The following is a 14,588-nucleotide window of genomic DNA, read 5'->3' as shown; positions in this document are numbered from 1 at the left end:
TGGTCTCCCAGGTGTAAGATGTTTTAATAATTTATGTTTTTGCTGGAGAAGTGCAAGGTTTTTGTCAACACCGTCAGACACAAAGAAATGCAAATATATATATTTTAAATGAAGTTGTTTCAGCTATTTTGACTATTAGCAGCTTCTTTGTTCTATTGCTTATGCACATGTGTTTTCAAACTAATTATACCAGGTTTAAAAGTAAGATGGTTTTGGCTTTTTATTATTAGAGTTACAGTCATACATATTTTCAGAAGCTTGTATTTAATCTCTATAAGAAACAATCATATTTAGCAGCATGCAAATTACACATTTATTGAGAAAATTGAGTATTTTTATTGGAAGATCATGAGGGAGGAAAATATATGTTTCTCCAAAAGAGAAAAATAAACAAAAACTCCATATTATGGAGTTGACAAGGTGCTGACGGTGGTGATGACACACTAGAAAGCAAGATATTATTTCTTTCAAAATGACCATTAAACCTTAACAACCTTTGTAATATCACAAGACGCATCATAACAATTCTGTTTTTGCACACATCAAGTTCTGCATCTTAATAGTTCACCAGCAAGTAGCCGCCTGCTGCTGATTCCTAAAGTTCTCTGTGGTTGTGTTTAGACGCTGCTGGACTTTCTCTCCTTTCGTCTCTGTGCTTGTTTCCAAAACCTTCTCTTCTGCCCTTTTTCTTTCTTTATTTTTCCCTCTTTCACTCTCTTTCTCCATCTTTCCCTTTATGAGAAAGTCTTTCTTCAACTCAGGCTGGCTGTAAATTTTTTCTCCTTTTTTGATCCTCCCTGTTCCTTCTCTTTCGTTCCTCTGACAGCTTCCCCTTTGCCATTCTAGCCTGAAATGTACCATCTTGTAATTACTATAATTTTTCTGAACCATATGCATTTATACAGATTAAGGATGAATATTCACAACACAATTATGTATTAAGCAATAATCCAGGTTGAAACTCGGCTGCAGATCCCAAAGTCAAAGGAGCTCTGTGGCATCACTGAGAGTTACAAACTGTCTAAATTCTTTCATCTTTAATAAAATGATCAGTGAGTTAGAAGTTAGCTCGCTGGTTTCCTCCTACATTCCAACATGAATGAAGACAGAAAACTAGACAGCAGTGACGTTTGTCGGGTTACTGAAGTTGGGCTAGCTGCTATATAGTGATGTGCTAGCGACACAGCTATGTTAGCATAAACACAGTGAAGCTGGAGGATGAACACCAACTTTTTTTCCACCAGATAAAAGTTAATGCAGGGTTTCTGATGGTTAGGCTGATCACTGACTGTTTTTAGGGGCTTGTTCAGATTAAATAGAACAAGATAAAAAGCATTAAAACATTTTAGCAGCACAACAGGCTTAATAAACACAGAGTAGTTTGGGTCCGGAAGCAGGATTCATACATCAGCACTTAAAGACCAGCTCTCGGGGCAGAGATAGCTCAGTAGATGCCACATGATTGAAAGGTTGAATGTTCAAATCCAATGAATAGTGGCTATCCTGGATTGGTAGCTGCCCACTGCATGAATGAGTGAATGGGTTAAATGCAGAGGACTAAGCATTACAGGATTAATAATGTATACATAAACAATGAGATTCAGGATATGGCAAATTCGATAATATTCGACACATCTGTAAAGCAGAAATATCAGTGAAATACACAGGAAGTAATATGACTGAAATATTAATAAAAATAACTTAATATGAATGAATGAATGATGAATAGTACACTTTCTGTCAACACCATTAGAAAAAGGGTCAACACCGTCAGACAAAAATCCTGATGGTGCTGACAAAATACCCAACTTTCTCTCAAAACACATGTTTTTCTGACAGAAGCCATCTTGTTTTTCATCAGCTGCTTACGGCCTCTACAGTCTACCTAAATGAAGCTCTTTTCACAAAAACAATAATTAAATCTTGCATTTCATCGACTTTGGTGTTGACGCACTGTGGTTGTGACACAGTTTTAAAGGTGTGTCATAAATGAAATAAAAATAAAAAGACCTCATGGCATGAGTATCAAACAGGAAGTGGTAAAGGGGTCCTCAGAGTGTAAGCTGCCCACAATAATTCCCGAGTTTTTTGTACTTTTAAAAAAATCAGATGGTGTTGAGAAAAACTCTGGACATGATTTTAATCACTTAAAAAATACGTAAAAATAAAATTTCAATTGCATATTTTGATATTATATAAGGTAAATGTTTAGTGACGAGAGCCGTGATGTTTAATTTTACATTACTTTTAATTTTTTTCTGTATTTTAATATTATCACACCTGCTTCTGGAGAATGGATTTTTAAGGTACTGGTAATGAATTGTACCATTTAAAATAAATATATATGTATAAAAAATGCTAAATCATACTTTTGTTGTGTAAACATTGCCTTGGTTTGTCTCTTAGTCAGTTGGGTAACACTTGTATGCATATTTTTAACCCCCAAAATTGGGTTTTATCTGGCGAACATGTTTTGTCCCTTATCTCAAGAATCACCGACCTATTATATATCTATGATATATTTATAGCCCTGTGATGTTGTATTTGAGCAATTCTCTTTCTCAGATCTCACTTAAGGCACATTTAATGTTAAAGGCACTTTTCACTCGGATAAATCGTATCACTTTATAATAATGTCACACTATTAATCATTAGTCAGGTATTAGTAAGTTTGTAATTCATGATTTTTATGCCATTACTCTTCCTTAGTATGCCATTTTTAAATACAGACTTATCACTATGACTATAATTATGACTGTGGTTATTGCGAGCAGCGCTGATAGCTGTAAATGCTGTAACAGATTGGCAAACATGCCTGTATTTATGAATGACATACTAAGGAGGAGTCATGACATATATATGATGTATTAAGTGCTTACTAATACCTGACTAATGCTTAATTGTGTGACATTGTCATAAAGTGCTACCGTGTAAGTAGCACCACCGTGCTATTGCTACCACCGTATGAGAGCTCAGCGGCATTATTAAATAAATAAATTCAATTCAAAAGTAACTTTGACATTTTTGGTGTCTTCGGTGCACAAGAAGGTAAACTTGGTCCATCCTGATTGAAACACTGTGACCGGCTCAGTTTGTCCACACGTTCCAAATTCTGTTTGGCAGTTTTTGAACGTTTGGGTGCAAAAGCAGCCACGTTCAGTCTAGTCCCTGAGGCTCTCTGCCTTTCACCTGTTAGATGACTTTCTACATGTTGATCTTCCGCTCGGTATTTCTGCTGTTGTGCCAAAAAGGGATTTTAGGTATTTGCCTACAAACGACTGCCCATATTTAAACTGCTGTGAATGACTTATTAGACTACAATCTGTCAAACATGTATCCTAGGAGGGACGTCAAGTTATTCTGTGGCTTAATATTTACCTGGTAGCACTTGACAATAATGTCACACCTGTAAGGTGCTGTTTTTAGGGCTGAACGATATATCGCATTTGCGATAATATCGCGACATGATCAAGTGCAATTTTCTAACCGCAAAGGCTGCGATTATACTCTGGACATGTCCAAATTCATGGGCTGCATCCTCCTGAGGCCGCATTTGTAGACCGATTACGTCACAGCGACGCGCCGAAGGCTGTCCAAATTACTACCATATCCCAGAATTCATAGCGCGGCCCAGCCAAACTCCAGTTTCCAACAATGGCGGCCGCTACTAAGTTTTAAAATTACTCATACTAATCTTTCTGGGTCACAAAATAAACTTTTAAAATATTTTCAGGCGAGAAAGTAGTTGTGTAAACATCAAATATCTGCTCGGTTTATCAAGATATCCCATATTTGCAAAAGTGCTTTGACGTTTTCAGAGGCGTCTGCTACCCACCAGCTCGACAGCTAGCCGGGAGCTCGAGGGTTACTGATGCGGCCGAGAACGGCACAACTCCCGGCACATCATTTTCAGATCACCGCGGAGTTTCGCTGCTCGGGTTAAACGTAATATATAAGTCACTTAGACAACCTAAAAATGTTATTGTTGGGCTTTTTTCAGTGTTTTGTTTGTTCGTGAGTAAATCGGTTTGGCTGAGATTAAAGTTATTAGATTAGATAAAATAAAACTTTATTAATCCCCCGGGTGGGTTCCTCCTTGGTTTTCACACAGCTGACTAAACGTCAAACAGAAAACTTATTAAACAGAAGTATGAGACAGTCGAGAATTTACACCAGTGTCTGGTTATATTTTAGATAGCAAGAAGCAGACGGCCGAGTTTATTAAACTCCACCGAGACAGCGGTGACGCTAATCAGAACTAGACCGTCCAATTTCACGCCTTTAAACTTTAAAGGTGTGTTTGTGTGTGTGTTTATACAATTGCTATTATGTTTGCACTTTATGTGTAATGTTACTGACTGCAGAGATCAGTAAGATGTGTGTATTTTTTATTTATTAGTTTTATTTATTTAATATTATTTTTTAATTGAATGACTGTCTAGTAGTTTGTCGAAAAACTGAGTGTGGTAAAGCCACTGATTTTGTTTATGTATATTTCTGCAATCTGCACATTGTACTGACTTTCATTTTAATGTTTACACCAGGGTTCCTTGTCAGCACTTTATGCTCAGATGTTTGTAAGCTAAAAATAAACTATTGTGTATGTTCAAATATACTGTTGTGATTGAAGAAGTTAAATAAAAATGTCAGTCATCACCTCATGTCATCATAACAGAGGTCTGTCTTCCAGGAAAGAACAGTTTAAAATTAATGTAATATAGTATTGGCCATACTATATGATGTATTGCTTGTCTTTGTTTAATAATACAGAAGACAAATACCTTAAAAAATAATCGCATATCGCATCGCAATCGCAATATTGGGGCAAAAAATCGCAATTAGATTATTTTCCATAATCGTTCAGCCCTAGCTGTTTTCATTCACTGACGATGTGAATGTAAGTCCAGAGCGCAGCGTCTAAGACACATTTCACTCAGAGCTCCAAATGGATACCCGCTGGTGGTTCGAGGACAAACGAACAAAAACCTCCCGATATATTATCTTGGAAACATAAACAGTGCCATTCTGTGGTGTCTACATTTCGTGGGAGTTTGCTGTGGAAGATTTGGGTTTGACAGAAAAGCGGCAGGATTAGTCCCTAGGATGTATCCTGTGTTGTGTTGATAAAGAAAGTGAAGCTAACAGCATCAGAATCAGCACATTTAGACAAAATCGAATGTACCACATGTTATGTTCACATTTAATGGGACAACACAGTTTTAATCTTCCGCTCTGTGGTCCCTCGACTTGCGTGATGACACCCTGAGCAGCTTTTCTTCCTCACATCCCCTCGTCCAACCAAACTCCAGGCGTCCATACCGGGTCTTTCCGCAGAGCTGTGCAGTGACAAAGTTGTGCTGGGAACTCACTGGAATGATACGGTAGAAGCAACCGACGGCTGTCTCTACGGTGTCTTTCAGCTCGATTTTCTGAACCACCCTCTGATGTGCTGCTGCCAGCTGAGGTTGAGGTGGGGGAATATCTGCCACGAGCTGCACGTCAGTAGCAAATGTGTGTGCGTGCTCTGAAATGTGTAAACGTGCTGCCCGTGCAGACTGGAATCCATGCAGAGAGATGAGTTTGTACAGGTTGTTTCTCCACTCGGCCATGCTTGGTCCCGAGGTTTGGAGCAGCTGTGTGGAGCGCTGAATATGAGCAGCGGACACTGTACTATTAAATGTTGGGTCACTACCCAAGTCACTGCTTAGACTTCCCCCCAGACAAGTGGCCTGGACTATGGAGCGTGAGGGCACATTGGCAGGGGAGCTGTCACGGAGGAGCAGGGAGGACTCGGCGCAGACTGTAGTCTCAGAAAAACAGGTTTATTTACACACTCCAGGTGCACTATATACAGGTGAGGGAGAAGGGGGCCAGGGTTCCCAGGGGTGCAGAGCGGGGTCGGGAAAAGCGTCCAGAGTCTCCAAACCAAAACACGAGAAATCTGCATACAGAGAACAAGGGTTAGCACGGAACTTTTACGGACAGAGCTCAAAACTGGCTGAGGCTAAAGTAGCACTGACGAGCGTTATTCAATAGTCCAGCGGCGAGGTGCTCTCAGTCACTGCCTTAAGTAGCGGGAGCAAACAGGGTGAGGAGCCACAGGTGATTGCCTACAGGTGGTGGAGGCCGGGAGCTCACAATGAGCTCCGCCCAGGCAGCGAGCAGAGAGAGAGGAGAGAGAGAAAAGACAAAACATAACATGTAGCCACACAGGGCCAGCCGAGCAGGCACGGGGACCGTGACAGGAGCTGTACAGTCCACCTTTCAACCCGCTCTCAGCAGCATTAGTCTGAAGTGTGGAGGAGCAGGACTGTGGGTTAGGATGGTGCTCAGAGGGGACACAGAGTTTTCCAAGATGTGGCAAGTTGTTTTTGAAGACTTTGGACTTCTTGTAGAGGGCCAGCACTCTGTTATCGAGGCCAGCCTGCACATGGTTAGCTATGCTGTTGTATTTGTGTGAGAAAAGGAGGAACCTTTGATCCTTGATTGGTGACGGTTCTGGTTGTGGTTGAGGATCCTCTGGAGCCAGCAGTGGAGAGTAGGTTTCATTTTGCAGCTCTACGAACATGAAAAGGGCCATAAAATGGTTAAAAAGCTTTTTATGACCACATTAGCTGTTCCTATTTCAACTGCACAAAACACAACTAGTCCCCCAGAGCTATGGAGTGAGGGCCTTCTGGGGGTGCCCAGTGTTGACTTCTGCTACAGCCACATGAGTTTAAGTCTTCACACTGAACATTATTCTTGTTTCCTTTGATTGGTAAACCTCTGCTCATGTTTACGTTTCTCAAGCTCTTTGTTTTTTTCATACCTTTTCCAGCCGTCTTACGATTTGATGCTGCTGTATCAAATTTTTAAACATTTGGTTTTCTTTCCACGTTCGATTGGAAATACAAAATGCATTTATGAAATCTTCAAATCACTGTATCCTAGATTTATTCACATTTTACACAGAATCCATCTTAGGTTGGTTTAATAACAGTAAAAATGATCAATATTTGTCCCTGTAAAACTCTACCTTACCTGGTCGTTCTGTTCTGCCTGTTTTCTCCTGCTCGCTCTCTTTCCTCTGAACACATCACAGTCAACACAAAACAACTAATATCAGCCAACGAGTGACGTTTGTTGGAGTGAAGGCCCGTCAGCGTCTCTACCACCTCAGACGCTTGAGAGACTTCCAACTGCCCTCCAAGGTGCTCAGGAACTTTTACTCGTGCACCATAGAGAGCATCCTGGCGGGAAACATCTTAACCTGGTTCGGGAACAGCACCATGCAGGACAGACGAGCTCTACAGAGGGTTGTGCGATCAGCTGAGCGCACCATCCGCTCCGAGCTCCCTGACCTGCACTCAATCTACAGCAGGCGGTGCCGGACCAAGGCCAGGAAGATGGTGAAGGACCTCAGCCATCCCAACAACAGACTGTTCTCTCTGCTGAGGTCAGGAAAGCGATTCCGCTCCCTGAAGACCAACACAGAGAGACTGAGGAGGAGCTTCTTCCCGCAGGCGATACGGTCTCTCAATCACACCACCACACAGTACTGACCCACACATATGGTTCTTACACACACACTGGACTTTCTGGACATTGTTTCACTTCATTACTTAAATCACTTTAAGCATATTTGCACTGCACAAGACATAATGTGGATCGCACAACACTGGACATTATATTCTTCATTTCCAGTTAATACTTGTACAGCTGCTGTTATTGTGTATATATTTATTTATATTTCTTCATACATTCTTATATAGTTCTATATTGTGTATTTTGTTGTACAGTTATTTTATTTTCAACTTTAATTTATATATTTTATCTTATTCTTTCCCAGTTAAATTTACCCTTTTTAATTTTTCATATTTATTTCCTATCTTATTCATAGCCTTTTCCTTTTTTGTTTTCTTTAGGTCACGAGCAGTTGTCCAAGCATTTCACTGCATATCGTACTGTGTATGACTGTGTACGTAACAAATAAAAATTTGAATTTGAATTTGAATTTGAATTTGATGTTCACAGAAGTATTGCTGACTTCTAATACTTCTGACGGGGAATCATTTTCTCAACGTACTTTTCTTGTTTGGTCGGGCTGCCCCTCATCCTTCCTCTCGCTCACATCATTCACTGCGAATGAAAACTGACTGTAAGGAAGCTGCCATAGTAACACATTAATAATGCCATATGGACCATAGATGGTATATAAAACATGGACGGAGCTTCTGGGTGGGACAAATGAAGCCAGTGTGGAAATGCTTAAGCCTGCAATCTTTGTGAGGTAACAGCTGTGAAGAAAAGCAGTCTGCTTCTACAGGAGACTCTGTGAAACAGGTTTCTGTCTCAGCCTCAGTGATCACTGTCCGCCTGAATACACATATGAACTATTTTTAATAAAACTTGGACATACTATGTTAGCAGCTCATGATTAACAACCCAACCAGCCGGGATGTGGTCTCACAGTCAGACTTGCCCCTCCTCGTCACATCCTGGTTTTGTAACCAGGATGGTGGAGGCAGGAACACTCCTCTCTCAGGGATTTGGACTTCAGAAATAGCGTCGTGGTCGCTTTTATACAGTTTAACATAGAAAAGTCGTTTCCCTCAGTTGAAACTGTATCGTAGAAACAGAGATTTGTAGAGTTATATTGACAAATGTAACAGAAAAACACACTTTTACTAGAATGTAGACTTAAACTGCGTCCATGTAGGAAACAGCTAGCAGTGATGTGGAGACCACAGGAAGTCAGCGACACCACAAATGACTGTGAGCAAAAAAGCGTGTGTCCTGAGATAAGTTTGAGTGATGGCTTAGGCGTCATATAAACGGACGCAGCCTCTGATGTCACGTACGCGTGCAGGTTAGTCAGACCTCCAGCTGACTGTTTAGCCGTCGTTCTCTGACGTCACATGAAACTCAGGTTGAAACTTAAGGTTATGTATATAACCCCGGTTCTCTGAGTAGCATGAGTGAGTGTCTCACTATGGGAACGCCTCCTGCGTGACCTCTTCAGAAGCTCAAATACCATTACGCCAGCCCTTACAGGCTGGCTAGGTGACGCCCATGTCAGGAGGGGCCAGTGCCTCCCTATATAATAGGCTGACATAGCGTCAGATGTCATTCAAAACAAGCCCACCTCTTCCTCGCTTCCATAGCAAGGAGGGCGGTCTGGTGAGACACTCACTCATGCTACTCAGAGAACCGGGGTTATATACATAACCTTAAGTTCTCTTTCATAGCATTCGTTTCGTGTCTCACTATGGGAGAAATACTGACTCCCGGATTGCCAGACATGCCTGTTAAGAAGACAACTGTCCCCAACAGCACTTCACAGGGGAGAGGCCCCCACCCGGGAAGAACCTGCACTGAGGACCGAATGTGCTAGGTTAGGTGCTGTCACATCTAACCTGTAAAACCTAGCAAATGTATGAGGTGAGGTCCAGCATGCAGCTGCACACACCTCCTGAATAGAAACTCCCCTAAAGAGAGCCCATGAGGTCACCAGACCTCTAGTGGAATGCGCACGTAAGCCAGCAGGGGGCTGAAGGCCCCTGCTAGTATAGGCCAAGGCAATTGCCCCTACTATCCAATGGGAGAGGCGCTGTTTAGACACAGGCTTTCCCATATGTGGTTTAGCCCAGGACACGAACAGCTGGTCACTTTGTCTGACACTCTGGGTTCGGTCCATGTAAATGCGCAGAGCACGGACTGGACACAAGGTATGCAGCCGCCGTTGCTCCTCTGAGAAGAAAGGCGGTGGGCAAAAGGCCGGCAGTTCTATAGGGGAACATGTGCCGACAACCTTCGGGACAAAGGCAGGGTTGAGCCGCATACAGACCCACGTATTATCCGAGGAGAACTGAATGCATGACTGATGCACTGAGAGAGCGTGTATCTCTCCCACACGTTTAGCAGAAGCTAAAGCAATTAAAAGAGCCGTCTTCAAGGACAGAAATTTCAACTCAACCTGTTCCAGGGGTTCGAATGGGCAACAGGAGAGCGCAGCCAATACTGTGGGAAGGTCCCATGATGGAGCCAATGGCCTAGACGTAGGCAATTTACGCCGTGCACCCTTCATGAAACGGCATATTAAGGGATGCTGGCCAACAGTCTTTCCCTCAAAACCAATATGGCAGGCTGAAATTGCTGCCAAATACACCTTGATGGTGGAGAAGGCTTTACCCTTATCAATCAGGGCCTGAAGAAATGACAGAATCACAGCCACCGAGCACTGAAAAGAGATGGCCTGTGATTCTAAGCACCAGCTTTCAAACACATGCCACTTATGCTCATATAGCGTCCGAGTAGACGATGCTCTAGAACACTGAATAGTGTCGATAACACTATGAGGGAGCCCCACCGTGTTCAGGTTAAACCACTCACGGGCCAAGCCCACAGAGCCAGCCTCTCTGGGTGGGGGTGGAATATTTCCCCCTGTGCCTGAGACAGGAGGTCTCTGCGTAGTGGTAACAGCCAAGGTGGGCTGCACAGCTGCTGAAAAATCTCCGCCAGCCAGTGTTTCCCTGGCCAGTGCGGGGCTATCAGGATCATATAGTGACTTCTCTCCCTCACTCTGGCCAGAGTTGGAGAAATGAGGGCCACTGGGGGAAAAGCATAGAGGAGGGTTCTCGGCCACTCGTGAGCTAGAGCATCCACCCCGAGTGGAGCTCTCTGATCGTTCAGCGAGTAAAACAGGGGACACTGAGCATCCTCCCTGGATGCATAAACGTCCACGGTCGCCAGACCAAATCGCAGCCAGATCTGCTTCACCACCTCCGGGTGAAGCTTCCAGTCCCCATACAGCGGGTTGCCCCTGGAGAGAAGATCTGCTCCAAAGTTCAAGATCCCCGACACGTGAGTTGCTCTCAGTGACAGCTGGTGAACACTGCTCCAGACTATCAGTCTGTGTGCCAGCGTGTGTAACTTGGGGGACCCCTGTATGAGAGCATTTGTGTGACAAGTCGCTCCCTGGCGGGTTGGGGCTGCCACCAGCCAATCGTCGATGTACGTGGCCACCCGAATGCCCTTTTTCCTGAGTGGGGCCACTGCTGCCTCGGTGCATTTCACAAACACCCTTGGGCTCAGTGAGAGACCAAAAGGCAGGACTACAAACTCGTATGCCATCCCCTGGAAAGCAAATCTCAGATACTTTCGGTGTGGGGGATATATGGGGATGTGGAAATAAGCATCCCTCAGGTCGATTGATGTTAACCAGTCGCCCGCTCGTACAAACCGTAGCAGCGAGGCGTGCGTCAACATCCTGAACTTGTATGTCCTCAAATGCCGGTTCAGGGCACGGAGATCCAGAATGGCTCTCATCCCCCTCCCCCCTTTCTTTGGCACAAGGAAATACCTTGAATAAAATCTGCTGTGCATTTCCTCGGGAGGGACAATTCTTATAGCTCCTTTATCTCTCAAGGTGGAAATTTCCTCCAGGAGAAAACTGGCAGACTCGCTCGGAGCACGGGAGTAAACAATTTCTTTGAATTGTGGTGGAGCGACACTGAATTGCAGCCTGTAGCCCTTTTTCAATGTCCTCAGCACCCATGCTGACTGAGTGCAGGTGGCCCAGCTCTTCATGTGGAGAGACAGAGCGCTCACTGGCCACTTCACCGAATATGGCGTTTTGGCGCCCCCTTGTGGTCGCAGCGCGAAACATACGCCATTTCGGCGTCCCGTCACCTCTCTCACAGGCGAGCGAGGTGACGGGCTCATCTGCATCATCACAGCCGTGGAAACGCGAGTCTCCACGGGCTGCGTTATGGCAGACGGTGCTCCGTTTTTCAGCATGTTTGATTTTCTCATGTGTTTTGCAACACTCGACAGCGCCCTCGGCAAACTGCCTGGATGCGCGTGTCGGGGCTCTTTTAATACAGAATGCATGAGAGAAGTGCTCGTGTTTTCTCTGGTCCCCTCCCCAATCAGACCAGGAGTGACATGTTTAGCCGCATGTTCTCCTTAAATTGCTGGCTGTCTGAGTGGTGTCCCAGAAACGATGTGGGCTTCATAGATAATTGGCAAACCTTCTGGAGGAAACCTGGTCTTGTTAGGAGAGACGGCATCCATCCCACTTTGGATGGAGCAGCTCTCATTTCTAGAAATATGGACAAATTTATTAAACCCCCCAAAATATGACTATCCAGAGTTGGGACCAGGAAGCAGAGTTGCAGTCTTACACGCTTCTCTGCAGCTTCTCTCCTCCTGCTACCCCCCCAAAAACCCATCTCCATAGAGACTGTGTCAGCTCCCAAACAGACAAAAAACAAACTAAAAACCAGCAACAAACAACTTAAACATAAACAATCACAAAGAAAGAACAATACAGTATCCACATCTGAACCAAAGAGTAAAACAGTGAAATCTGGATTATTAAATATTAGGTCTCTCTCCTCCAAGTCTCTGTTAGTACATGACTTAATAATTGATCAACAAATTGATTTACTCTGCCTTACAGAAACCTGGTTGCAGCAGGATGATTATGTTAGTTTAAATGAATCAACACCCCCGAGTCATTCTAACTACCAGAAATCTCGAAGCACAGGCCGAGGGGGAGGTGTGGCAGCAATTTTTCACACCAGCCTATTAATTAATGAAAGACCAAGACAGACTTTTAATTCATCTGAAAGCCTGATGCTTAGCCTCGTCCACCCCAGCTGTGAAACTCAGAAACCAGTCTTACTTGTTATCATCTATCGTCCACCTGGGCCTTACACAGAGTTTCTGCCTGATTTCTCAGACTTTATATCTAATTTAGTTCTGAGCTCAGATAAAATAATTATTGTGGGTGATTTTAACATCCATGTAGATGCTAAAAATGACAGCCTCAACATGGCATTTAATCTGTTATTAGACTCAATTGGTTTCTCTCAAAATGTAAAAGAACCCACCCACCACTTTAATCACACTCTAGATCTTGTTTTAACATATGGCATCGAACCTGAACATTTAACAGTGTTTCCTGAAAACCCTCTCCTGTCTGATCATTTCCTGATAACATTTACTTTTACAATAATTGATTACACAGCGGTGGAGAGTAGACTTTATCACAGTAGATGTCTTTCTGAAAGCACTGTAACTAAGTTTAAGAATATAATCCACCCACTGTTATCATCTTCAATGCCCTGTACCAACACAGAGCAGAGCAGCTATCTGAACGCTACCCCAACAGAGGTCGATTATCTTGTTAATAATTTCACCTCCTCACTACGTACGACTCTGGATACTGTAGCTCCAGTGAAAACTAAGGTCTCTAATCAGAAGTACCTGACTCCGTGGAATAATTCTCAAACACGTACCCTAAAGCAGATGACTCGTAATCTGGAGAGGAAATGGCGTGTCACAAATTTAGAGGATCATCATTTAGCCTGGAGAAATAGTTTGCTGCTTTATAAGAAAGCCCTCCGCAAAGCCAGAACATCTTACTATTCATCACTGATTGAAGAAAATAAGAACAACCCCAGGTTTCTCTTCAGCTCTGTAGCCAGGCTGACAAAAATATCTTTTCATACTTTTGGGTCAATAAAACCCATCCATCCATCCATCTTCATCCGCTTTATCCGGGACCGGGTCGCGGGGGCAGCAGCCTAAGCAAAGCAAAGAGGCCCAGACCTCCCTCTCCCTCAATAAAACCCCTTTTTCGAATTAAACACCTGTGTCCTTTATACCTTACTGCTTGGTCCCTGACACTGCTCCTCACATACAAGGTCTTAAATAATCAGGCCCCATCTTATCTTAATGACCTTGTAGTACCATATCACCCTATTAGAGCACTTCACTCTCACACTGCAGGCCTACTTGTTGTTCCTAGAGTATTTAGTATTTGGTGCAATAGACCTCAATACTTGAAATGTGCAATTCACTTGTATTTTTATTTTTATTCCTATTTATTCTATCCCATTCGTATATTTTATTTATATATGTGTGTGTGTGTGTGTGTGTGTGTATATATATATATATATACATATATATACATATATAAAACACCCAGCACGCCCCTGCGGGCGGTTTATCCTTCAAGCTCGGGTCCTCTACCAGAGGCCTGGGAGCTTGAGGGTCCTACATACTTATAGTTATAGAATATTCACAACATACTTCATACCGTGTACATTGTAACATACCATAATAGACCCATTTCGGTAATATACTCACACATCTATATTATTGCTAATATATATTGTAATATATCTATATCACTAAAGCACTTCTGGATGGATGCAAACTGCATTTCGTTGCCCTGTACCTGTGCATGTGCAATGACAATAAAGTTGAATTATATTCTATTCTATTCTATTCTATGTAGCAGTTGAAATGTTTTCAGTTAAATTCTTATTGGTTAGGAATATTATATTTAACCAATATATTGTTTGTTTATTTATTTATAAATTGTGTACACAGGAACAAGAATAACTTAATGTATTTAGCTTAATTGGCTGACATTTTTGTATTATTCTTGTGATTTCTTATTGGCCTTGTTTATTTAATGCAGGCCAGGTGAACCTTGTTGGGGTATGAAAAAGGATGGCGAGCCAATGAGCGGCTAGGAGCAGGACACATTCTGCAATTGACGCTTCCACCGGTTGGGTAGGAAGCTATCAAAG

The 14,588-nt window shown here is 42.9% G+C and overlaps 2 protein-coding genes across 2 annotated transcripts; both read right to left on the bottom strand.

The window, feature by feature from the left end:
- Window positions 1–5,219: 5,219 nt before the first annotated feature.
- LOC147313813 (uncharacterized) lies at window positions 5,220–9,823 on the bottom strand. Its single transcript, XM_086262682.1, has 5 exons — window positions 9,517–9,823; window positions 8,069–8,121; window positions 7,024–7,069; window positions 6,255–6,558; window positions 5,220–5,766 (listed from the first exon to the last, which is right to left on the bottom strand). The coding sequence occupies exons 1-5, from the start codon at window positions 9,821–9,823 to the stop codon at window positions 5,220–5,222; spliced, it is 1,257 nt and encodes a 418-aa protein (XP_086118808.1).
- Window positions 9,824–10,356: 533 nt separating this feature from the next.
- Window positions 10,357–11,781, bottom strand: LOC147313812 (uncharacterized). The gene has a single exon (XM_086262681.1). It carries the CDS (start codon window positions 11,779–11,781, stop codon window positions 10,357–10,359), a length of 1,425 nt encoding a protein of 474 aa, XP_086118807.1.
- Between the last annotated feature and the right edge of the window lie 2,807 nt (window positions 11,782–14,588).

This window comes from Aulonocara sp. 'chitande type north' Nkhata Bay, linkage group LG14 (genome assembly GCF_057382095.1).
Source record: "Aulonocara sp. 'chitande type north' Nkhata Bay isolate Kocher_YH1m ecotype deep benthic linkage group LG14, A_spYH_male_GT1.1, whole genome shotgun sequence".
In the NCBI taxonomy this organism is placed as follows: Eukaryota; Metazoa; Chordata; class Actinopteri; order Cichliformes; family Cichlidae; genus Aulonocara; species Aulonocara sp. 'chitande type north' Nkhata Bay.
This window is presented reverse-complemented; position numbering and strand designations above follow the sequence as displayed.